Genomic DNA, 24,773 nt, shown 5'->3' with positions numbered 1-24,773 from the left:
AGCGGCCTTTCAGGTTATGTCGATATAGGACTTGTTTTTCTGTAGATATAGATACTTTTGTACCTGTTTCCTCCAGCATCTTCACAAGGTCCTTTGCTGTTGTTCTGGGATTGATTTGCACTTTTCGCACCAAAGTAACCTCATCTCTAGGAGACAGAACGCATCTCCTTCCTAAGCGGTATGATGGCTGTGTGGTCCCATAGTGTTTATACTTGTGTACTATTGTTTGTACAGATGAACGTGGTACCTTCAGGCATTTCAAAATTGCTCCCAAGGATGAACCAGACTTGTTGAGGTCTACAATTGTTTTTCTGAGGTCTTGGGATTTTCCCATGATGTCAAGCAAAGAGGCACTGAGTTTGAGGGCAGGCCTTGAAATACATCCACAGGTACACCTCCAATTGACTCAAATGATGTCAATTAGCCTATCAGAAGCTTCTAAAGCCATGACATTTTCTGGAATTATCCAAGCTGTTTAAAGGCACAGTCAACTTAGTGTATGTAAACGTCTGACCCACTGGAATTGTGATACAGTGAAATAATCTGTCTGTAAACAATTACTTGTGTCAAAAAATGACTTGTGTCATGCACAAAGTAGATGTCCTAACTGACTTGCCAAAACTATAGTTTGTTAACAAGAAATTTGTAGAGTGGTTGAAAAACGAGTTTGAATGACTCCAACCTAAGTGTATGTAAACTTCCGACGGTACATGGAAATGTGTACTACTATGGATCCATTGAAAAAGAACCACACAAATGCTCTCATTTGGGAAAATATAGAATCTGGTTGACTGAACGTATGTCTGTCTGTAGATGTCGACACCCTTTATGAAAGGATGCATTTCTTCATGTCTCCGTCCTCTGTGTCCATTCGTATTTTATCTGCAAAACAACCAAACAGCCATCTATAATTCTCTGTTATGGCTTCAACATTTTCCTATGAGATAAGGGTCATGGACACACTATACCTGCTACGGTCTTGTTGTCTATGGCAAGCAGGCCCTGGTACAGCTCTTTAGCTGGATTCAACTGGGCCAGCTCTGACCCATGGAGCCAGATCAACAGCATCCTGTTCCCATGGTCCCGGTAGCTCCGCTTCCCTACACACAAGCAGTGAACAGACTAAATGAGAACGTGTTCTCAGTCCACTTACCTGGTAAAATAAGTGAAACATTAACTAAATCAAGCTATTGTCGAAGCTTTCCTTATTAAGTGGCTTGGTTTTGGGACACAATTCCAAGTAACTACAGAACAATACTTTAGAATCCTTCTTGCCAGACCTTTACATCTTGTATTTATAATCAAGGAGTTGTTTTCTGATATTCCTGTGAATGATTACCCCACTGGTCTACACTGGGTTGTGTCACCTGTCCACTGCTCCTCGATGGCAGCCACCTGCTGCTCGTTGAAGTGCCAGTGCAGTGCCAGCCTCTTCCAGTCACCCGGCTCCAGCAGGCGGTAGGCCAGGTGCCAGGCCGTACCGCGGACAGGTTTGCTCTCCGCGCGATGGTCTAATTTAAACGTCAGCGGAGACTGGCTGTGAAGGTTCTCATTAAGCTCAGTGTTGGCCTAGAAGGGTAATCACATTAAGTCACCTGAGAAAGGATACAAGCTTCACACACTGAGCACGGTGTCCACAGACAAGCACACGCAGGCCCATGCTTATTGAATGCCAGAGCCACTTGTTTTGAGTGTCAGGTAAGGTTGGAAGAAACACTATGAAATTGACAATGAAATTGGTTGTCGAGCATTTCAGCACAAATCATTTTTCCCACAGCCAGTATTAATGGTATTACAGGGATTCATCTGGAGTTGTGATGTTAGGAAATTAATCATCTGTTATGAATGTAATTTCCAGCTCCACTACAGTGCATGGATTAACAGATGACTATAGCAACGTATTAGTCTCATTGATTGATTGAATTTACAGAATTGTATAATTTAAAAACACATACAGCCATATCACTAATAGGGAGGACTCCCATAACAGTACACGGTCTGCATTCTTTCACAATTATATCAAATAAACAAACACACAATGGAAGTTATTTATTTCCATTATGGTTCTCTATTACCCTCCTCCATGTGAAATATCTCTCTGCCTTGATGATCATGTCCACGATGATGACTTCGTCTGCTCGGGCTGCCACAGCCAGTGCTGTCTTACCCTGCTGCTCAAAACAAAGCAGAAAACATTGAGTGGGAAGTTGCAGTGAAAAGGAGAGGGGTCAAATTCAGGTTTACATCATAGTTGTGGTTGTCCATGTTCCACCTTGTCCTGGAGGGTCAGGTCCATCCCAGCTTTCAGAAGCATGTCAACAATGTCCACTCTGGCCAGCTCTGCTGCTACATGCAGGACAGTCTGGGACCTCTAAGGAGGACAGACAGGAGCGCAAGGTACATGTTGCCCTTTACCACAGATCTAGAGTCAGGTTACCAAACTCAAACCCATAACCATTACAATGCCTCTAAATCATTAGTTGCATCCCAAAAGGGGCCCTATTCCCTACATAGTGCACTACTTTGACCAGAGCCCATGGTGCAGAGAAAGGGTGCCATTTGGGATGCAACTGATGATTTCAAAATAGCATTAGGACTGAGTGCACATGCGTTGTACATACATGATCAGTGATATTGACGTTACAGCGAGCCTCCAGCAGTGTGTGGATGACAGGGATGTGACAGTTCTTCACTGCCAGGTAGAGAGGAGCCTGGAGGTGCTGCCATCAGAGACACAACCAACATGGACCATTAGATAGAAACTCTCTGATGTCAGGTCACTTACTACTGAGTAATTACTAGGATAACATGTTGGCTTCATTCATGTTTGACCAAGACTTAGTACGAATCCTCTATGCTCACTCTCACCTGGTTCTGTAAGTCCATCTGGGCTGTGTTCTCTATGAGGAGTTTCACCAACGACGTGTAACCCTTCTCTGAGACAGGGTGTAGAGCACTGCTTTGGCCCTAAGGGGGGTGGTAAAGTACTATAGTATAATAAACTGGGTCTGGAGGGATCCTTCCTTTAATGATTTAGTAACTTTGCCTAGTGGTGACCATTATACTGACTGGTTGGAGTGTGTGGTTGGTATGTTTTGCTGGCGTACCATGGTGACAATGTTGGGGTCACAGCCTGCCTCCAACAGAGCCTGGACACAGTCCTCATGGGCAGCGTCAGCAGCCAGGTACAGAGCCGTCTCCCCAAGCTGCCCCAGATACATCACTCATTGATCAGCTATTGACCTAAAGCAGCTACTGTATAGTGTAGGCATTGAGCAAACACAGTCACACATGCTGGCAAGCAAATGGCTCCAGACAATGTTTCCAGTGGGACTCTACCTTATTGACTTCATCACGAGTATCAAAGCTCTTCAACAGTAGCTGGACGGCATCCAAATGGCCATTGCTGGCAGCCAAGTGCAGAGGTGTGTCCCCATTCTAGCAATTAAAGAAAGAGGAAAAGCAGGAGGGTGGGAGTAAAGGAGAGATACACAGTAAACAGGAAGGAGAGATGGAGAGACAGTCGAACAGTCATACAGCCTCCTACACACACACACACACACCTGGTCTTCCTCCATGGTGGCCATATTGTATGCCTCCTCCATCAACATCTGCAGCATCTCAACAGAGCCATGCTCTGCTGCCGACGCAAACACCCTGTGTCCAGACTGAGAAAGAGAAGGAGGGAGAAGAGGAGAGGAAGAAAAAGGGTCAGCTTATTGAACTAATTCAGCCCAACCAACATTTGAAATGGATGCAATGGTTACTGATACTGTATGTCTATGTGATTACCAGGTCCTCTTTGTCCAGTTCTTTCATCATCAAGTCGTAGATAATGAACGTCACGATGTCGGTGTGGTTGTTGATGGCAGCACAGTGCATGATGTTCAGTCCCACCTGAGAACAGACAATACAACTCACCATCTCCATGCATGACACCTCAAGACAATTTGACATATTGGATTCTCCAATGGCTATGTAGAAATTGGCTCGGTGGTTGATTATTGTAATTGGCATCCCAGATGACTGAGATGTCAGTGAACTTAGGTCTGACCAGCATCACAAGGAAAGGGATAACTGAGACACACTCAAGGCCTTCTGGAATAGCAAAGAGAATGTTTTAAACAGAGGTTCCCTACCGCATTCTGAACACTTGGGTCAGCACCACCCTGCACAAGCAACTTCATGATGGTTACACTCCCAAACCAGGCAGCCAGGTGGATGGCTGTCACTCCATGCTATGTGAGTATGTATGGAAGAAATAGGGGGAGAGAGAAATAGAGGGAAAGAAAAAGACAGAGGGAGTTGAGCCGTTTCATTTTCACAAACTATGGCCAATCTCTTCAACTGTCGGATTGTTTGTTGAAGAGGACAAGCTTAAAATGTCACCATCACTAACAATGGAATAGTGTTGTGTTGTCCTACCTTGTCCGCTTGATTGAGATTTGCTCTGCGCTGTAGAAGTACTTGGACGGCCTCTATGTTTTTTCCAGCTACTGCATAGTGCAGGGCAGTGCGATCATGCTAGGATCAATGCATGGGACAAGTTAATCGAACATGTGACACAGAGCAGAATATATGGCGATATTAACTGCAGTGTGGCTAGCTGCAGGGAGCTTAGCGGTTAGAGTGTTGGGCCAGTAACAAAAAGGTGGCTAGTTCAAATCCCTGAGCCGACTACGTCAAAAATCTGTTGATCTGCCCTTGAGCAAGGCACTTAATCCTAATTGCTCCAAGGTCACAAATGGCTGATCCCTGGCCGGGACCCCACTCTGAGGGTCTCAGGTGGAGTGGGATGTGCAAAAAACAAATTTCCATTTCATACTACACACTTGTACATGGGTAAAACAGGACAAATATAAGCACCCCCTACTTGACCTTCTGTGTTCCATGGATATGAGGACTGACTCACCAAGTTCTTTGCGTCGACATTGACCGCCTTCCCCAGAAGCTTCATGGTCTGTACATCATTTATTTTTGCTGCGTCAATGTACTCCTTCTCTAGCGCCAACACTACAAACACACAACAGAGACACAAAGTGTTTCACAATAAGTAACACATCAATATGCATGTTTTTCTTCAGAGAAAATGTTTTTCTTCAGAGCGTGTGAAATAGGAGATACTTTGAATAGTATCAGGGCGGAATTAGTCATGTGTGTGTGCCCTATACAAACACAGCTCTTTCTCTGTGTTTGTAGAGCCTATACATCTGTCATGGGTAATGATTTGACTGGATGTGAACACCCAGTGAGCAAAGAGCTTGTAGGGCATGCCTAACACACCTCATAATCAAGAGGATAAGGATATTCATTGCTTGCTTTGATCTGTAGAAGAATTTGCTAGCATGAATATTCACCAATGTTGCTTAACATGTGATACCATAATTACAAGAACACACTTTACATTGTATCCTGTCAAACTGGGCAATTGCCAGGTTTCCTCAGGCTATAATTCTTAAATTGGACCTTAACCAACCACCTTAGTCATCAGTGTTTACTTAAGTTAGATGACTTTGATAAAAACATTTAAAAAAAATCTAAACGGGCTTCCAGTCACTCAGCCATTTACATGAGTGTGCACACACACCCGCGCACGCATGTGTAAGCACACACACCTGGTACTCACACATCTCTTTATTATCGTAGCTGTTGTCTGTCTCCTCCGTCTCCTTGTTCTGTATGAAGTCTGTGAATCCCTTCACTGCTTTTTTCGAGTTTTTCAGTGTTTTAGGGTTCAGGTTTAGTTCCTTCAGCTGTGCCCCCATCCTCTCCTTCAGAGACGGTATCTCCTTCAAGGACCTTTTCTCCATGGTGAATATCTGGTGACTTCTCCCTGGAACCTGGGCTTGATCCCAGTCTGTCTCTGCTTTATAACACCTCTGCTTCTCTATACTTGTCTTGCCAAACAACCATGTAGAAGTACTGAATGAATGCAGAAAGTCTGGTCAGGAACTGGAGCAGATGCTGAGGAACCTGAAGAGAACTCAGCACTGTCAAATACACAACAGTCTGGTAACCCTTTCTCTTATACTGGTGATATAGCATTCACTGAAGCTCGTCCTGCATAAGGAATACAAATTGGTGTGGGTATGGAGCAATGTATGTACATTTCCTGGGCTGGAGGGCTGACCTCTGTTTGTTCTAGAAGCTCACACCCTTCACATTGAGTGCATAATCAATATTGTGTCATGCACTACCTGCACATGCAGTCTAACATTGGAATAAACTGTATGAGTGCAGATTCATGAATCCCATCTTAATTTATTTGATTAGTGACTAAGCTCCTACATGTTTGTAAAGTAGACTATCATTATATTATTATGAATCTAAGCTCCAATCTAAACTACAACAGTAGTCTAGGTCATATGTGTGTTTAAATGGATTTGTAGATGTCAGATGTAGACTGACATCGCCCAATAGGGTTTCCCAAACTCGGTCCTGCCCCTCCAGGGATATTCAACTCTTACCCTATGAGGTCCGGAGCCTGCTGGTTTTCTGTTCTACATGATAATGAATTGCACCCACCTGGTGTCCCAGGTCTAAATCTGTCCCTGATTAGAGGGGAACAATGAAAAAAAATGTAGTGGAACTGGCTTCGAGGTCCAGAGTTGAGTTACAAGGTGCTAGAGTTTCAGCATGGAACGAAACAGGTGTGTGTGTATGTGTGTCTCGCGCACATGATGGAGCAAAGTGACAGTCAACTGATGAGGAACGGGCTTTCTTACCATAGTGAGTTACGTTATAAATCATGAGCTGGATAGAAGCAGTCTACTCCGTTCAGAACTGGATAATAATTGCTGTGCGTCATCCTCCTGTCATAACAGGCTATTGTTTGTTCTTTCTCATAAAGCTGTGCTTGAGAATAGCCTAGCCTAGGCCTATGGCTATAGACTTTCATTCTTGTTATTTTTTTAAAGTGGCAACTTGAAGACAACAGTACCTTCTCAGGCTATTAGAATATTTGGGAAATAGGCTACTATTCATAACTTTAATTTGTTTTAAAGTTATGGTAGGCCTAGCAGGATATATTATAGGCCATTTGGTTTAAACTTCGCATGGATGGATTTTTTGACCAGATGGATCATTTTTCTTAATTAATAAGCTTGAACTTGATTAAACTTGTAATTATATTTTTATTTTGGCCATTGATATTGTTTTTTCGCTCTCATTATTATTATTAGTCCCATGGCTACCCTACATTTGTAGGCCCTTCAAACAAATACATTGTTTGATCGGGAGAGAATGCATGCATAAAATGATGAAAGCATACTATACCCCAAACTCAGTCATATCGAATGGAGAGACAAGGGAATATAGCCTACGTTTTTTAAAACGTGTCCGTTATTTAAAAAAAATAGATTTAGACTATGAGGCCCATGTATCTGACAGAGCGAGGATATTGTCTGACTGAACATTTTGCGCTGAAATAGGCTATAGCAAATAGGAAGATAGATTACTGGGAATGTCCCTCATGTGCTGCCCTGACCGACTCCGTTCTAGGCATTCTGCGTGGCGTCAGTCAAGTTCAAATAGGATAAACCATCGTCTGTCACATCACGATGTTGTCACCATTGACGATGGCTGTTAATCTTCATCGATAGAATCGTTTGAGTTTATTTTATTTTTACAGGGACAGTGCACATTAATCAACGTTTCAGTAAAAGTGCCGGTTTTAGCCAGCCGGCTAATTTTCAACCGCAGTCCCTGGGCAGGTTATTAAAAACAATTACAATATGGACAATAGCAACATAGGACAAGCAAGACATAGCATACAGACAGAGCAACATAGAACAAAAAGCAGCAAGACAAAATTCATAAAAGCAACAAAGTGTTTCCACACCCCATAACAGACATGGAATGCGGCAACACACAGCTAGGGACCATGTTCACAAATCTGATTGACCTTTAGCCATGTCTTCAAGCAATAGTAATAGCCTCATTTGTACTGTGCACATTAAATGCTAAACACAATGACACAAGGAGAATAATTAATTGAGCCACATTTACATTAGTGGCAAGTTTTATTTTCTGTATGAAAAATAGCCGATGAAATTTGAATACAACAATATTCATTTATTTTTATTTTTTATACATAGCCTATCTTATCCAAAAATACACCATCTCATACTGGTACTGGTTTGCATCAACTACCTTCACTAAAACCCCTGCAAAGGTTCTGCCTGCTAACTTATGACCATTATGACTTTTTTAAAAACTGCACAAGAGATAAAAATGTATTTATTTTGAAAGAAGTGCATCTTCAATGCTTGAGTAAGCAAATCCAAGAAGTACTAGGTAGGTAGGGATGGTTGCTAGTGAGGTCACCAGCACTCCATTCACCTGAGATCAAGGTAACAGTCAGTCATTATCACTGTCTGAGCATAATACTTCATACACAGGATCGTCTGGGAGTAGTGTGTGTTGTCACCTAAGCTGCATCACCTGAAGAACTTGTCAATAGTGTTCCAAGCTGGGCCCAGGGCTTTGGCCTTCTTAGAGGGGGGTGGGGGAGACAAGCCTCTCCTGGAAGTGTAGCAGAATAAAAACACAGCATATTTTACTGCAGGATTCTCACTGTCTGCACCAGTATCTGCAACCATCTTATTTGGACCCCCAACACAACATGTTGAATTAACTCCTTGGTGAATGTGCTGACTTTCAAACTAATCTCTCTCTTTTATGTGTGTAAGGAGATGTAGTCATACCTTTTGCTCTTGCCTTTCTGCGGCGCTCTCTGCAGGGGCTGCTCTCGCTCTGTGGAGGGAAACACGAAAAACTCTCCGCTGAAAACAGGACGACGACTGTCTATGTCCGGCAAGTCATTTGTGTTCATTTCAAAGCTATAAAGACTAATCTCCCAGGCAGGACAGTTAAAGAGAAACTGGGAGAGATCGTCTTTCTATTGTCAGGATTCAATGGGTGAAGAAGGGATTTACCAGTGGCAGAGAGCAGGGAAGGGTTTTAACCATAAGTTTTAACCCCTTCTAGTTTTAACCATAAGACTTCAGGATAGTGTAATTCATTTTCAGGATGGAAAATAGCTTTCAGTGTTAACCTAAATGAATAAAACCAGACAGAAAGTATGTAGAAAAAATAACTAACCTACAGTCAGGTCCATAATTATTGGCACCCTTGATAAAGATGAGCAAAAAAGACTGCACCCCTGTTTTCAGTACTCCAGCCCCTCCCCTGTTTTCAGTAGTCCAGCCCCTCCCCTGTTTTCAGTACTGTAGCCCCTCCCCTGTTTTCAGTACTTCAGCCCCCTCCCCTGTTTTCAGTACTCTATCACCCTCCCCTGTTTTAGTACTCCAGCCCCTCCTGTTTTCAGTAGTCCAGCCCCCTCCCCTGTTTTCAGTACTCCAGCACCCTCCCCTGTTTTCAGTACTCCAGCACCCTCCCCTGTTTTCAGTAGTCCAGCACCCTCCCCTGTTTTCAGTAGTCCAGCACCCTCCCCTGTTTTCAGTAGTCCAGCACCCTCCCCTGTTTTCAGTAGTCCAGCCCTTCCCCTGTTTTCAGTAGTCCAGCCCCTCCCCTGTTTTCAGTAGTCCAGCCCCTCCCCTGTTTTCAGTAGTCCAGCCCCTCCCCTGTTTTCAGTAGTCCAGCCCCTCCCCTGTTTTCAGTAGTCCAGCCCCCTCCCCTGTTTTCAGTAGTCCAGCCCGCTCCCGTGTTTTCAGTAGTCCAGCCCCCTCCCGTGTTTTCAGTAGTCCAGCCCCTCCCCTGTTTTCAGTAGTCCAGCCCCCTCCCGTGTTTTCAGTAGTCCAGCCCCCTCCCGTGTTTTCAGTAGTCCAGCCCCCTCCCGTGTTTTCAGTAGTCCAGCCCCCTCCCGTGTTTTCAGTAGTCCAGCCCCCTCCCGTGTTTTCAGTAGTCCAGCCCCCTCCCGTGTTTTCAGTAGTCCAGCCCCCTCCCGTGTTTTCAGTAGTCCAGCCCCCTCCCGTGTTTTCAGTACTCCAGCACCCTCCCCTTGCGAGGATAATGACACTAAGCCTTTTTCTAAAATGTTTTATGAGATTGGAGAACACATTGGGAGGGATCTTACCATTCCTCCATACAGAATCTTTCCAGATCCTTGATATCCTTAGTCTGTGCTTATGGACGGCCCTTTTCAAATTAACCTATGGATTTTGACATGTGCTTGGAGTTATTGTTTTGCTGGAAAATCCACTTGCAGCAAAATGTCAGCCTCCTGGCAGAGGCAACCAGGTTTTTGGCTAAAATGTCCTGGTACTTGGTCAACTTTATGATGCCGTTGACCTTACCAAGGGCCCCAGGACCAGTGGAAGCAAAATAGCCCCATAACATCAAAGATCCACCACCATACTTTACCGTAGGTATGAAGTACTTTGTCTACATACAGTATGCTTCTGTTTTTCAACACCAAACCCACCACTGGTGTGTGTGGCCAAAGAGCTCCATCTTCATGTCATCTGACCATAGCACCACCTGGACTTTGATAAACGGCATTGGCACTTGGATTGGAACCGGTTCTACAGTCAGATAACATGAAAATAGAGGTATTCTATGTCAAAACCTGGTTGCCTCTGCCAGGAGGCTGACACTTGGCTTCAAGTGGATCTTCCAGCGAGACAATAACCCCAAGCACTAATCAAAATCCACAAAAATCTACATTTTGCAATGGCCATTTCAGTCTCTGGACTTGAACCCCATTGAAAATCTGTGGTTTGAATTGAAGAAGGCAGTCCATAAGAGAAGACGAAGGATAAAAGATCCGTCCCAACGTGTTCTACAATCTCATAAAACATTTGAGAAAAAGGCTCAGGGTCGTTATCCTCACAAGGGGAGGGTGGTGGAGTACTGAAAACAGGGGTGCCAATAATTCTGACCCTATCTTTTAGAGATGTTTTAAACAACTTCTTAGAAAAATATTTCTCTCTGAGCAGTTGTATTAGTATAAAATAATACATTTCCCAACTTTTCTGCATACAATATAGCTCAGTATTTGTATTATTTATTTTATACAGTCTTTTTTGCTCAACTTTGTCAAGGGTGCCAATAATTATGAATAAAAAATATATATATCCTAAATAAAATCTAGACATTCAGGAAGAATCGAACATTCTAATTTATGAGTATTTTTGGCATGGCTGGATTACCAACCGAGCACGCAGGGCACATGCCCCGATTTGCCCCGATTTGTGTACCCATTGATTGTTTTCTATAACGTTTGAGCATAAGAACACAGGGGGGCTGACCTTTCAAAGCTTGCATTTTCAATCGCTTGTTCTAGGCCCACCATGTGGCCAACTGCCATGGTATTGCATGAGAGGGTGTGGCCCTTGGGCCTTTACCATGTTGCTAAGTTTCACAATTAGGCATGGCAAAATGCGTAGAATTGCAGAAAACTTGCTTTCACGTTGCAACATTTCCTGTAAAACAACACATTTTTCTCTATGCCCCCGACACACCCACCACGTAAGTGGATTACATATTGAGTAGGAAGAGGCAGAAACAGGACCCATGGAAGCACTGGGGATGAGACTGGTAGTGGCAGCACATAGAAAAATAGAGTTTAGAAGTCCCTGGTCTATTTGAATGACAATGGCAGTAATGCATGATCATTCAGTAAATAAAACATTTCTGAAACACGGACCTTTGTGGGCAGCAGGTGGTGCGGTGTGGGTGGTGCGGTCCACAGATGCCAGTCCCCCAAGCTCATGCAGGACTTCCTGGTTCAGACAGAGGTCAACGTGTCGGTTAAAAAGGGTGAGGTCATTGGTGTCCTGGGTCTCCTGACACACTGGACAGGTGAGGGCGGGGCCTCTGTGGTCACGTGACTCGGGCTTGGGCGTAGTCATTGGCCGAGGGCCACCGGGGGACAACAGACAAACCCGAACATGAGGGTCACTTTGAGATGAAACCTTCAGGGTGTTAGCTCTATGTATAGATACATCTCCATTTGGACAAGTGTTAAGGCAGACAGGGTTCAGGCCCACAGTGCTTAGTGAAATATTAGCTGTACTCGTCTCATATAGAAGTAAACCTGTAGTGGACTCCGTATGATCACCTGCACTTGAGTCTAATCGAAGGCCCACTGAGTCCAACACGCACCTACTGAGCAGCTTACTACCTTTCTCCTTCGGCCCCTCCTCCCTCTTCCCTCCAGTTATTTCTTTCTCCACCTCCTCCTCACAGACACAGGGGCCTCTCTCTAGCTCTGTGTCTGTGTGGTTGTTTTGCCCCATAGTAACCCCACTGAGACACTGGTCAATGTGTCTGTTGAAGACTGTCAGCTCTGTGGTGTTCACCTCCCTGAAGCATACAGGGCAGGTCAGACTGTCTGTCCCTGACTCTGGCACTGTTGAACAGCATGATGAAGTAGACGCATGGGCTGAAGGTTCATGTGTAATTTTGTCCGAAGCTGTCAATGCACTCATAGAGATGTCTGTCTCTGCTGATGTATTTGTATTCTTCGGAGTGTGTGTCTGTGTCCCTTCGGGGGTGGTGGTCGATGAGGTTGGGCCCCGTCTGGTCTCAAAGCCATTACAATCTCCCTTCTCTGGTGGGTCCTCTCTCTCAGCTTGCAGTCGCAGCCTCTGGGCGTGAGCTCTCTGCAAGAAGGACTGCTGGTTCTCCCCAGTCCCGCCCACCTCCACCCCTCCCCGGCTGGGTACCCAGGCGTGACCCTCTTGCCCCAGTCTCTGCTGTACCATGGAAGGGCAGGCAGAGGGCTGAGTCTGGCCTGGAGGCCTAGGTGGATGCTCTTTCACAGGCTTGTGGGAGGAGATCTGGGAGGTGCTACTAGAGTCAGTCTGTTTTTTATGGAGAAATCCCACAATGCTCTTCTGCAGGGGTTTCTTGTCGTCAGCACTGGCGAAACTGGAAACCCGAACGCCTGCAGACACGCAAGCATTGATTTAAAACTGCAGTCAATTGTTTTAATCAAGCTACAAGTTCAAATATATGAATTATTAACAGAATCAGTAGAAAGTACTTCATATATTATTGTTATGTACAACATATATGAAAGCTGATGTTAATGTATTTTCTTGCCAATGGGACACCACATTTAAACAGACAGGAGAAGGTAAAGTAAGATTACCCATAAGCCTCAGTCTCAGTGGCTGGGGGCTGACGTTGTCGATCTCAGTCTTCAGCAAGTCCTTAGCGACAGCAAAGAGCTCTTCCGTCGTAGCAACAGCACACGGCAACGTCCACGCTCTGGTTTTCACCTCAAAGTTGACATTTTTCAGCTTCAACGTCACCGTCTTGGCCTGGAAGAACACAGAGCAAATTAAAGGGTGAAGCACAGATTAAATCTGGTTGGACCTGGGGGAGGAGTCAAAAGGACAGAACAGACATAGATTTGACTGACAGATGACACTAAGTGAAGAAGGGTCAAAGGCATTTTCCTAGGAGAGTGATGGTCATTCCCAAGCAGCCTATTCCCCAGGCAGGCTGAGGCTCACACTGGTCCCTGGTATTCTCCATAACGGCTCTCCATTTCTTCCAGGTATCAAAAGCATATAAGGGCTCAGTCGGCGGGTGATGGCCGTGCCAAGCCAGCTCTCTCTATCGATTGGGATGGGAACAGACGCTCTGGTAATTGTGTGAGATGCTGGTTAGAGACAGATTGAGTCTGGGAGCCAACACTAGCGCTGAAATGTTTTAAGACCCCAAAATACCCTCTCTACGGAAATATCCTTTCTGTTCAAGAACCCTTTTCTGCTCTCTCTTCCCCAGAGGAAAGAGTCATCTGAGGCAATCTCAATGCACAGAGCAAGAGGCAGGCAGTCAGGCAATGGCTGTTCACAATGGTGCTGAATACTAACACACCGGCCATAACAAACGGTTCCATGTGTTATGTACTGTCGAACGGCTCTGCATTTCACACAATAGCCACAAAATGCCAAATACTGGAGTTCGATTTCAAACATATACAAATACTAGAGTTTGATTTCAATTTCTTTTTTACTATGAATCCAATAGATCAGACAGTGAATTTGAGTTTAAGAATATACTGTTTAAGAATATAAATGTACTATACAACTGCAATATATTCTAGTAATGACCTATACTATTACTAATAGAGTACCTTGAGCGCCTCCTTCTGCAGGTCCAGAGCCAGGTCTTGGCACAGCTCCTTGCACAGCGAGAACTGCTCCTCTAATGCACCCATCTCTCCAAAAGTCCTGACAGAGAATGAGGGAGATAGAGAAACATGTTGGATATGGGCAGCGTTCGAGTATGTACCATTATTTATCTATGTGTTTCACATATATGTTGCCCGAAAAGACGAACAAACACCTCTCTGTACTCATGCTTTTTCTCTCTCCGTCCCTGTAAGGAAATACAAAAACAGACAGACTCAGTCAGATGACTTGAACTCATTTTACAGATGAGTTTAATGTATAGTTACCCCTCTCCCCACTGCCCACCCCCCTCTGCTTGCCCGCCAGCACCTCTCGATGTGTGTGGAGCCCAGGCCCATGGAGATGTGGAGGAAGTGATGCCAAGACGTCTCAGAGAACAGCAGGGCCAGCAGCGCCATCTCCTGGCCAAGATGGGAACAGCTGGTGATACCTAAAGCTCCCAGCATCTTCTCTGTCACCTTCCCAATGCCTGAGATCTGGCACACCAAAAGACCATCATCTGTATTTGTAAGTCATCAGCCAGCAACATGTTCCATAAACAATCACCTAGAGTATGCATCCCTTAAAATAGGCTGTCTAGGTTTAAGGGTAGGTGTACTACAGCCTACCTTCCGGACTGGCAGGTCCTGTATGAAGTCTATGACAGCCTGTCGGTTAGAGGGGAGTCTGTACTGGCCGTTGGGTTTGTTCTTATCACTACACACCTTGGCCAGCATCATGTTTGGGGCAATGCCTACACACACACATACATACATGCTTAATGTAACTATACAGAATATGATGATAAAGTTAGCCTGGGATAGTAACATATCAAATATTCCCTGAGGTATTTTAACACAACTAACAATGTAACTCTGAGGTGTCCAAAAAGGCACCCTATTCTCTATGGGCCCTGGTCAAAAATAGTGAATAGAGAATAGGGTGCCATTTAGGACTCATCCAATGTGTCCTCCAAGGAACATGAACATACAGCTTCTCTCTCACCTGCGCTGGCAGTTAGTGAGGTCTTCTGCTCGATGCGGAAGCGCATCTCTCTTACCGCCTCCTCGGCACAGGTCCCAAACACTTCCACCTCTCCCCCAGCAGCATCCTGCAGACAGGGGGAGGAGCTGGGGCTGTTCTCAAACAGGACAGGAGACAAACCCTCTACCTCTACTGTCTCCTGTAGGCCACCATGGTCCTCAACTAGAGAGAGAGAGAGAGAGAGAGAGAGAGAGAGAGAGAGAGAGATAGACAAGGAGAGAAGGTGTGAGATAGTGAGAGATGATTCACAGAAGAGGATCCACGTCTCTTATCGTCTGCTCCCCTTGTCCCTCTTTACGCTTGACAGGTGGCAAAAGTGAACTAGATAAGAGAAAGCGACAGAATACACAGACATAGTTCTAATCCCTTCTAATTCACTTTCTCTGTCAGGCAGGAAATAGAGGAAGAATGACATGAGGCTTTTGCTATTAAGCTCTTAGTAAACCTCTCTCCTTTTGTTACATCTTCCATATAACACGTAGCTGCCTTTATACTACATCTAAACTACTTACAGTCTACTCTCAAAGTTGTCTTACAAATGACAACTTTATCACAGTCCGTAAACCACAACTGCAATATTGTTTAAAAAAAAAGCTATCCAACAGTGTAACAAACGACCATAACCATAGGGATGACCATAGTCATCCCCTGTGTTTAGACATCTGCCCTAGCACGGACATGGATCTAGCTACCTCTAGCTGTCCCAGTGTTGTTGGTGTGGAGACGGTGGGTACGGAGGGCCTCTGGCCAGCCTCTCCTCTGTTCAAGGTGGTCACTGATGTCCAGGTATGCTTCGTCGAGACTCATGGGCAGGAAGTGAGGGTCATAGTCTGCAAAGACCTCCCGGACCTAGCAGAGATTTAGGATGATTAGGGACTCATATGTCTCTTTGGGGAGGATTTATATATAGTGTGTGTGTGTGTGTGTGTGTGTGTGTGTGTGTGTGTGTGTGTGTGTGTGTGTGTGTGTGTCAGATCCTTACTTCAGCGCTCACTACTCTGTATTTGTCAAAGTTGGTTGGAACAATAACCAGGTTTGGGCAGAGCTTCTTTGCGATGAAGCCAGGCATGGCGGCACGAACCCCAAACTTCCTGGCATGGTAGTTGGATGTTGACTGAGGAGAGTGGACAAAACACATACATTTGTAGAGATAAATAACCTCGGGTTCAATATGAGATATGTGTTGTTGTGCAATAAAAGGACATCTTTCAGATCTAGTGAGAAGACCATAAACCAGTTCACATGTGAAGGAGAAAGATCCCCAGATATGATCCTCCCTCTGGGTAGCAATGATGAGAAATTCAACAGACTTGGCTTTCTTATTTTGACATCACATGATAACGGGAGACAATTGGTATCACGAATGAATGACAATCAAACAAAACAACCACTACACTTATCTCTATTATTTGTCTCTAGCGGGTCTTGTTGGTCATAGTCTTGCGTGGCCAGCCTTCTAAATCCTGTCTCTTTCACGAGAAGCCTTGGCTTCTGAGGCTGTTGGTCAATATAAACGTTTCTAGCAAATGAACAGTGCTGTTCATGGCGTATAGAATCTCACCAACATGCTCATGGAGCCCACGGCCATGGGTTTGTCCATCAGGTCAGGACAGTCTCTCGTCTCCACCGCAGCATAGAAGGCATCCATATCCACATGCACAATCACACGGCTCAGGTCACGCCCCCTCTCCAGGTCAGAGGTCATCTTCTCCACCTACAACAAAACGTTCAGAGGTGACAGCTTCAAACAAATTATAACACAGAAATATATACTGTAGAAGTTATACTGTAAACCTAGTGTATCTGTGTGTTAGAGGTCACATAATACTTATTTGTGTAGGTGTGTGTGTGTGTGTGTGTGTGTGTGTGTGTGTGTGTGTGTGTGTGTGTAGCCCTGTACCTGTGCTTGCGCTTTGCTCAGCTGTTGCTCAGTGATGTGTGCTTTCTGCAACATCATCCTCTCAATGCGCTGGTTCACCTGCTGTTCCTTCTTCAGCTCATTCTCATAGAACCTGGAGCCCTGCAGAAGAGAGGGAACCAGAGAGGTGGGTGACCTCCAGTAACAGGCCATGGAACACTGTGAGAAGAGAACCCACTGGACCTCAACACACGTGGGTTTGTCAGTTCCTGTGCCATTAGAGTAAGGTAACTAGCTAGGGTATTGACTCAAAGTCTAGGGTGTTCGTTTGGGTGTTTGGATAAACAGACAGAAGTTCTCAACCTGTACTGTACCTTGGAGGATTCCATGATGATCTTGTTAATCTTGTCCCTGTTAAGGCCCTCCATTCCAGCCTTGTTGTCATTGAGGGCCATTCTTGAGAGGAAGCCCTCCCCACTGGAAGAGGAGGTCCCCCCTGTCGCCATACTTCCTTCAAGTGAGACCCTGCATTGAACACATAAATCAAACAAAATGTGCTAAGAAGCATTATGGCAAGTTAACTAGCTTGCAAGCTAACAACCTAGCTAGCAAAATATGTATTAATCCATACAAGTTGGTTCCACAATGTAAAATCATCTAAACAGCTAGTAATACTAATTTCTAACTATCCATGGCAAAAATAAATAATATTTTGTTTGTTTACGGTAAAAGTATATTCTTTGCCTTTGCCTCTTCAGTTTTGAGTTCTGAATTTGCTTCCGCACTCTACGTCAATTAGGGGGAGGTGCAGTTTCCTTGTTTACGGATGTAAAACCACGCAGCGCGCGTATAAACAAAACCTTCAAGAAACAAATCCAGCGACAAACTTTTAACAGGTGATGAAATGTTGTTGATTTATGAATAAAGTGATATTAATCCATTCATTTATTAAAGCAATTAAATATCACAAACTGTTTCAGGTATTTTGAACAGTTTCTGCATAGCGGCGATGTCCTAACCAGAGATAATGGAGGAATTATCTTCCTTTCTCTACCACCTGACCTAACAACCACAGGCCGAGTCCAAGGTTTGTGTCGTCCCCATAGAGATGTATAGAGGACTCTAGTGCCCAAAAGCGAATTTATGCATGAGCAACGTCATTGAGGACTTTCCCCATTTTGAACCGAGTGAGACTTCCTATGGGTTAGAGAAGGATCACATAATTCCATCCAGGTCATCAGGAGGGATCAGCCAATGAATTATACTTGTGAGCAAACATTCCATAACTGCAAGTAGCAGTATATTACCAACAGTGGCTTTATACTTTTTCAAACAACACAGTCCAGGTGGCAGTAAGCACAATCTTGTTTGTTAACCAACTCATAGAAGTAGTAAGAAGAAAATTGACTACTTCAAAATGGAGATGGCCACAATGTCATTGCGCTCACAGAAGCCCTACATTTTTAAATATTTTATATTATTTTTTGCACAGTCTCTATGCACACTCACAGGGCCCTACAAACTAAGCACATGGATACTCCAACACACTAACACCATCATTTGCTCACACACACATAATATGCACATACATTTCTACTGACTACTCAAAAACAATCATCATATATGCTACTGCTACTCTGTTTATCATACACTATATATACAAAAGTATGTGGACACCCCTTCAAATTAGTAGATTCGGCTATTTCAGCCACACCCATTGCTGACAGGTGTATAAAATCGAGCACACAGCCATACAATCTCCATAGACAAACATTTGGTTTCCATGTGTTTGATTCCATTCCAGCCATTATTATGAGCCATCAGCCTCCATTGGATGCCACCTTTCCAACAAGTCAGTTCGTAAAATGTATGCCCTGCTGGCATTGCCCAGTCAACTGTATATGCTGTTATTGTGAAGTGGAAACGTCTAGGAGCAACAATGGCTCAGCCGCAAAGTGGTAGGCCACAAGCTCACAGAAAGGTACCGCCGAATGTTGAAGCGCGTAGAACGTAAAAATCATCTGTCCTCGGTTGCAACACTCACTACCGAGTTCCAAACTCTCTCTGGAAGCAACGTCAGCACAAGAACTGTTCGTCGGGAGCTTCATGAAATCGGTTTCCATGGCCGAGCAGCCACACACAAGCCTAAAATCACCATACGCAATGCCAAGAGTGGGCTGGAGTGGTGAAAAGCTCACCGCCATTGGACTCTGGAGCAGTGGAAATGCTTTCTCTGGAGTGATAAATCACTCTTCACCATCTGGCAGTCCGACGGACCAATCTGTCCCTATGCATAGTGCCAACTGTAACATTTGGTGGAGGAGGAATAATGGTTTGGGTTAGACCCCTCAGTTCCAGTGAAGGGAAATCTTAACGCTACAGCATACAATGACATTCTAGATGTTTCTGTGCTCCCAACTTTGTGGCAACAGTTTGCGGAAGGCACTTTCCTGTTTCAGCATGAGAATGCCCTCATGCACAAAGCGAGGTCCATACAGAAATGGTTTGTCGAGATCGGTGTGGGAGAACTTGACTGGCCTGCACAGAGCCTTGACCTCAACCTCATCGGACACATTTGGGATGAATTGGAATGTTTGACGAGCAGGTGTCCACATACTTTTGTGTGTATAGCCTGATGCCTAGTCACCTTTCCAAAAACGTATGTACCTTTATCGATCTAGTATCTCTACACATTGTAAATATTGTTCTGGAACTGACCCTGTATATGGTATGCTTACTTTATTGTGTTTTTATTTTATATTGTATGTTTTTGTTCTACTTTATTTGTAGTATTGCATTTTAATTGATTACTGCATCGTTGGTGTTAGAGCTTGCAAGAAAGGCATTTCACTGTACATGTGCATGTGACATTAAAACTTGAAACAAACTTATGGGACAAATACTACAAAAGCGAAATCTATACATCTCTATGGTCGTCCCAAGGTCCGCCAGGGGGCGCTAGCGGGGTAGCTAGTTAGCGATCGTAGTTCTGAGCCATCTGAAGGGATTAGCGCTATGTGTATTTGATCGTTGGGGATATGGCGCATTTGAACAGAAGGACTATTTTGTCTGCTGCATTATGACTGTATTTCTAGCCAGCTAACTAGCTTTCGCTAATTGCATTGCAGAGTCTATTTCTATTAAACGTTACGTCGTGTTACTTATTGAAACACACATCCCGCAAGGAATTGTGAATTTAGATTGCATGCCAGAGTCTTAACTAGCTACGACAGCTAAGCAAGCCACTCCTGATTGTCTCATGTTTTGCTGTCTTATCGATTTGGCAACACTCGCTTGGCCACGTCTTATCAATTTGTGTATTTTAGTTTTCTCGTGGTAAACGACAGCCTCTACCTAGCTAACGTTACCCAACGACTTGGTTGCTAAATGTCGGAGAAGAGTTCGAACTCGTCGGGCTCCGATGAAGATGTGGATCCCGAATCTGGGCATCCTGTTGAACTCGGTGGCGTCCTAAGCAAGGTAAGTCCTACAAAACAAACGATTGATCTTTATTCAAATGGTTAATGAGGGCGTGATCCTCTCAAAAACACTGCTGGGATACAACTAGAATAACTACACTGAACAAAAACGCAACCTGTAAAGTGTTGGTCCCATGTTTCATGAGCTGAAATAAAATATCCCAGAAATGTTCCATATGCACAAAAAGCTTTCTCTCAAATGTTGGGCACAAATTTGTTTACATCTCTGTTAGTGAGCATTTCTCCTTTGCCAAGAATATCCATCCACTTTACAGGTGTGGCATATCAAGAAGCTGATAAACATGATCATTACACAGGTGCATCTTGGGCTGAGGACAAACAGCCACATGTGCAGTTTTGTGACACAAGACAATGCCACAGATGTATCAAGTTGAGAGAGCGTGCAATTGGCATGCTGACTGTAGGAATGTCCATGAGCTGTTGCCAAAGAATTGAGTGTTCATTTCGCTAAGCCGCCTCCAACTTCTTTTTAGAGAATTTGCAGTATGACCAACATGCCTTACAATCGCCATGTGGGCGAGCGGTGTTCGGATGTCAACTTTGAACAGAGTGCGTCATGGTTTGCGGTGGGTTTATGGAATGGGCAGTCATGAGCTATGGATACCGAATACCTTGATGTGATCCGATCCTTAGGCCCATTGTCTTGCCATCTATCCGCTGCCATAAGCTCATGTTTCAGCATGATAATGCACAGTGTTGCAAGGATTTGTACACATCCTGGATGCTGAAAATGTCCCAGTTCCTGGATACTCACCAGACATGTCACACAAAGAGCATGTTTGGGATGCTCTGGATCGATGTATAGGACAGCGCATTCCAGTTCCCGTCAATATCCAGCTACTTCATACAGCCATTGAAAAGGATGGGACAACATTCCACAGGCCACAATCAAGTTTGTTCAACTCTATGCGCAAGAGATGTGTTGTGCTGTATGAGGCAAATGGTGGTCACACCGGATACTAACTTGTTTTCTGATCCACACCCCTACTTAAAAAAAAAAAAAAGTATCGGTGACCAACAGATGCATAACAATATTCCCAATCATGTGAAATCCATAGATTAGGGCATAAATCATTTATTTCATTTTGACTGATTTCCTTATATGAACTGTAACTCAGTAAAATCTTTGAAATTTTAGCATGTTGCGTTTATATTTTTTGTTCAGTGTAGATGGCTAGCTTTTGATTCAAAGCACTTAAACCGGTGTATGAGTTGTGATTGATAGTCAATTGTTGTACACTTCCCTGTGGTGGACACTTCCTTATTGTGGACAATGGTTGGATTAGGTTGACAATGTTTGATCAATTAGGCCTACTAACAGACAATGGGTACCACAAACAAACTGCTCCATCCACTCATAACAAGGTGGGCTCAGTTGCTTTGTATGGCATCTTTGTGGGCCATAAACACCCAGTTCTCTTTTCAGTTAATTGGGAAATCCATTCAACTAATTATCTTTAGTGATTTGAAACTTAAGTGTGAAACTAAATATATTACCTCCTTCCTACTGTAATTGCACTGCTAGTAGAAATGTAGTCTTGACGATCTGCCTTTTTGTTTGTTGACAGTGGACCAACTACATTCACGGATGGCAGGACCGGTGGGTAGTGTTGAAGAACAACACTCTGAGCTACTATAAGTCAGAGGATGAGCGGGAGTACGGCTGCAGGGGCTCTCTGTGTCTCAGCAAGGCGATCATCACAGTAAGTTAGAGTAAAGGTCTATTTCCTCTCAGGAAGCAGCGTTATGGCACATTATTATGGCACATGTCACAGCAAAATGGACTTCATGATTTCCATCGTACCAGCAGGGAAAGGGAAGGTTATCTCAAAAGACTATCTCGGTCCAGTTCTACTGGTTTTAAAGATTAGGTGAAAATATGCTAGTGAAATGCTTGCCTAAAACTCAGACAATGTTAGGATGTTCTCTGTCATTACTTTGAGCAATAACTTGTCATTCCTTGGGTCCAATTTTCTCTGCCCCAGAGAGCTAAACATTAACCAGTAATGAGGCTGTTAGTGCACAGTAGGGGATAGAGAGCAGTATTTTTATCAGACAAGGGCATACTGACACTGCAAGGAGACCCATTTGTAAACACGTGTACATAGTCCTTTATTAGGCAACTGAAATCCTCATTCCGTCTTGGAATGTAATCTTTGGCCACTTACTTTTAGCCTTTGTATGCCGTGCTTCTGTTTCTTCTATAGAAAAGTGTGAGTTCATATGTACATCCTTAAAAACATAGGTGCTGGGCTATTAAAGAATACTAGTGAAGATGAAGGCCCTCACACTGTTGAAGCTCCCAATTCACCGCTTTATTGACAGCGTTTCCATCAGAAACTGATCTTCGTCAGGTCAAACAAACCGAGTGTTCACATCCACATATGTACATTTCACCTCACATGATGATTGCAGACATGACGCATGGTGGGTGCAAAAGCAATTTGTGTGTCTCTAAATTTGATATCCGTGAGTTGGGCACATGTAGTAGTTCCAGAAAATAATATCTATTTACAAAATGACGTAAATGTTCGTAAAGTTACACTGGGTACATCGGCAACATCTATAGTTACCGTCCGGCACATTGTCTAGAAAGGTACTGCGTGGCAGTGGTGGATGATCAGACCTCGCCACCATTTGACTGATGTTGGGGGCGCGTCTGAAGACTACCTGCAGGGGTTCTTTAAATGTCCAGCTGTTGATCAGTGCTCAAGATGTGCCAGTGTTTTTAAATTTTTATGATGTGGTCAAACTGATAGCGTGAGGCTATCATCCTGGGTCATATTTTAATAACGTTCCCTTGCGTCATGCAGCCGTTCATCTGGGTAACCCCGCTGTCCGACACGCTCATCCAGATAGTTGGCTTTTTTTGTCGTTGTCGCTCTGTGTACTACAAATACTGCGTTTGTGACTATATTGGCTAATGGGGAGGCTCTTTTTCTTCTTTTTAGCGGTGGAAGCTGTCCCTGCATAACAGGGAATTCCTGTCCGTCGGCTTCCTGTATATAGGTCCGCGCTAAAGCTACCCCCCCCCCCCCAATCAAAATGTCAATAACTTGTTTCATGCGCATCAAAGGTGAGGGTGAATTTTAAATGTTCACTGCTTGTATTGATGGACTGGAATCGATGGTTCCCTCTGCTGTGTCCTGAAATAGAAGGAATACATCATCAATGAAGTGTTTCCAGAGTCTGATAAATGGCGCAGGAATGGATTGTTAGGGCTGAAAATCACCTTCTTCTCAAACAACCCCACATACAGTTTGGCATAATTCGGTGCCATTTCTACTACCCGTAGCAGTTTCCTTCAGTTGAATGAACATTCTTAGTCAGAACCGTCTCAGCCAGTTCAACAATCCAGTTAGTGCTAGGAGTGTGCCAGTGGGTCGTTGACTAAGACAGTGTGCCAGTGGGTCGTTGACTAAGACAGTGTGCCAGTGGGTCGTTGACTAAGACAGTGTGCCATGGCTTCCAGACTTCCCTGATAGGGGATATTAGTATACACAGATTTTTGGTAAGGCATGAATAATGCTCCTGATTGGATTGTCTTCTTTCATGAACTCATATTCTTTTTGCATAATTTCTCCGCTTTCCAACAGAGACTTCAGCTTGCAGTGAATCCCATCTTTGAACAGTGGTGTGGGGGTCACGTGACAATTTCTGATAGAAAGTGGTGGTGTTCAATTATCCCTGAATCTCATTCACATAGTCATCACGGTTTAACAACACCACAGCTCTGCCCTTGTCAGCATTACGTACTATCACAGTGGAATCATTTATTTTTAAATCGTCCAATGCTTGTCTCTGTTTTTTTAGGGAGGTTATTGTAGACTCTGTATTCTCGTTTCTTATTCAGAATCTGAGACATCGTTTCCCACCGATCTGCAGTATGTTTCTAGGGAGGGATTTCGGTATCTGGGTGGACAAATGGTGGATTTTGCTCCAAAAGGGGTATTCGTTCTGTGGGAAATGTCATTCTCTATTGTGTCACCCATTCTGGACACATCCACATTTGGACTCTTATCATTTATGGAACAGCTTCTGTTTCTTGCCATTTGACCATTTATTTCCCCCCTGCAGGCCTCCTGTTGGTCAGATAAGCTGAAATCCAATACCCTGGTTAAACATTACATTTTTTTCTCTGAAAATACCAGGGTTCAGTACAGAGGTCAAACAAATGGTATTACTGCTATTTGTGCAATATGATTTAAATGATCAAATCGGATTAACACTACAATATGGGATGTTGCAACTTCCCTTAAAGGGATACTTGGGGATTTTGGTAAT

The 24,773-nt window shown here is 44.1% G+C and overlaps 3 protein-coding genes across 9 annotated transcripts in view; 1 reads left to right on the top strand and 2 right to left on the bottom strand.

Moving 5' to 3' along the window:
* Positions 1-607: 607 nt before the first annotated feature.
* LOC109873842 (ankyrin repeat and death domain-containing protein 1B-like) lies at positions 608-6,076 on the bottom strand. The gene is made up of 15 exons (XM_020465571.2): positions 5,627-6,076; positions 4,913-5,013; positions 4,426-4,524; positions 4,140-4,238; positions 3,793-3,897; positions 3,564-3,668; positions 3,340-3,438; positions 3,108-3,206; positions 2,869-2,967; positions 2,622-2,720; positions 2,273-2,371; positions 2,076-2,171; positions 1,368-1,569; positions 969-1,100; positions 608-882 (listed from the first exon to the last, which is right to left on the bottom strand). Exons 1-15 carry the CDS (start codon positions 5,808-5,810, stop codon positions 827-829), a joined length of 1,674 nt encoding a protein of 557 aa, XP_020321160.2. The 5' UTR covers positions 5,811-6,076; the 3' UTR covers positions 608-826.
* A 1,912-nt stretch (positions 6,077-7,988) lies between these two features.
* Positions 7,989-18,137, bottom strand: polk (polymerase (DNA directed) kappa). Of its 2 annotated transcripts, none has more exons than XM_020473322.2 (16): positions 17,714-18,137; positions 17,364-17,514; positions 17,032-17,151; positions 16,693-16,845; positions 16,114-16,245; positions 15,824-15,980; positions 15,093-15,293; positions 14,717-14,841; positions 14,418-14,584; positions 14,263-14,295; positions 14,051-14,147; positions 13,058-13,229; positions 11,609-12,850; positions 8,706-8,754; positions 8,429-8,523; positions 7,989-8,340 (listed from the first exon to the last, which is right to left on the bottom strand). In XM_020473322.2, exons 2-15 carry the CDS (start codon positions 17,493-17,495, stop codon positions 8,439-8,441), a joined length of 2,865 nt encoding a protein of 954 aa, XP_020328911.1. In that variant the 5' UTR covers positions 17,496-17,514; positions 17,714-18,137; the 3' UTR covers positions 7,989-8,340; positions 8,429-8,438. The 2 variants fall into 2 exon arrangements, with proteins under 2 accessions (XP_020328911.1, XP_020328903.1); XM_020473314.2 differs by having other exon boundaries at positions 8,164-8,340; positions 8,443-8,523; positions 17,714-17,841.
* A 1,662-nt stretch (positions 18,138-19,799) lies between these two features.
* cert1 (ceramide transporter 1) overlaps positions 19,800-24,773 on the top strand; it is a 35,226-nt gene continuing 30,252 nt past the window's right edge. For 2 of the 6 annotated variants that reach the window (XM_020473282.2, XM_020473276.2), the window contains exons 1-2: positions 19,949-20,469; positions 22,058-22,192. In XM_020473282.2, the coding sequence (XP_020328871.1) occupies positions 20,377-20,469; positions 22,058-22,192 (228 nt within the window). In that variant the 5' untranslated portion in view covers positions 19,949-20,376. Of the gene's footprint in view, positions 20,470-22,057; positions 22,193-24,773 lie in introns of all 6 variants that reach the window. The other 4 variants (XM_020473295.2, XM_031804534.1, XM_020473290.2 and 1 more) reach the window with 4 other exon arrangements.

The sequence above is a fragment of the Oncorhynchus kisutch genome, linkage group LG3 (genome assembly GCF_002021735.2).
Source record: "Oncorhynchus kisutch isolate 150728-3 linkage group LG3, Okis_V2, whole genome shotgun sequence".
In the NCBI taxonomy this organism is placed as follows: Eukaryota; Metazoa; Chordata; class Actinopteri; order Salmoniformes; family Salmonidae; genus Oncorhynchus; species Oncorhynchus kisutch.
Note: the sequence above shows the minus strand (reverse complement) of the source record. Positions and strands in the feature narration are given on the sequence as shown.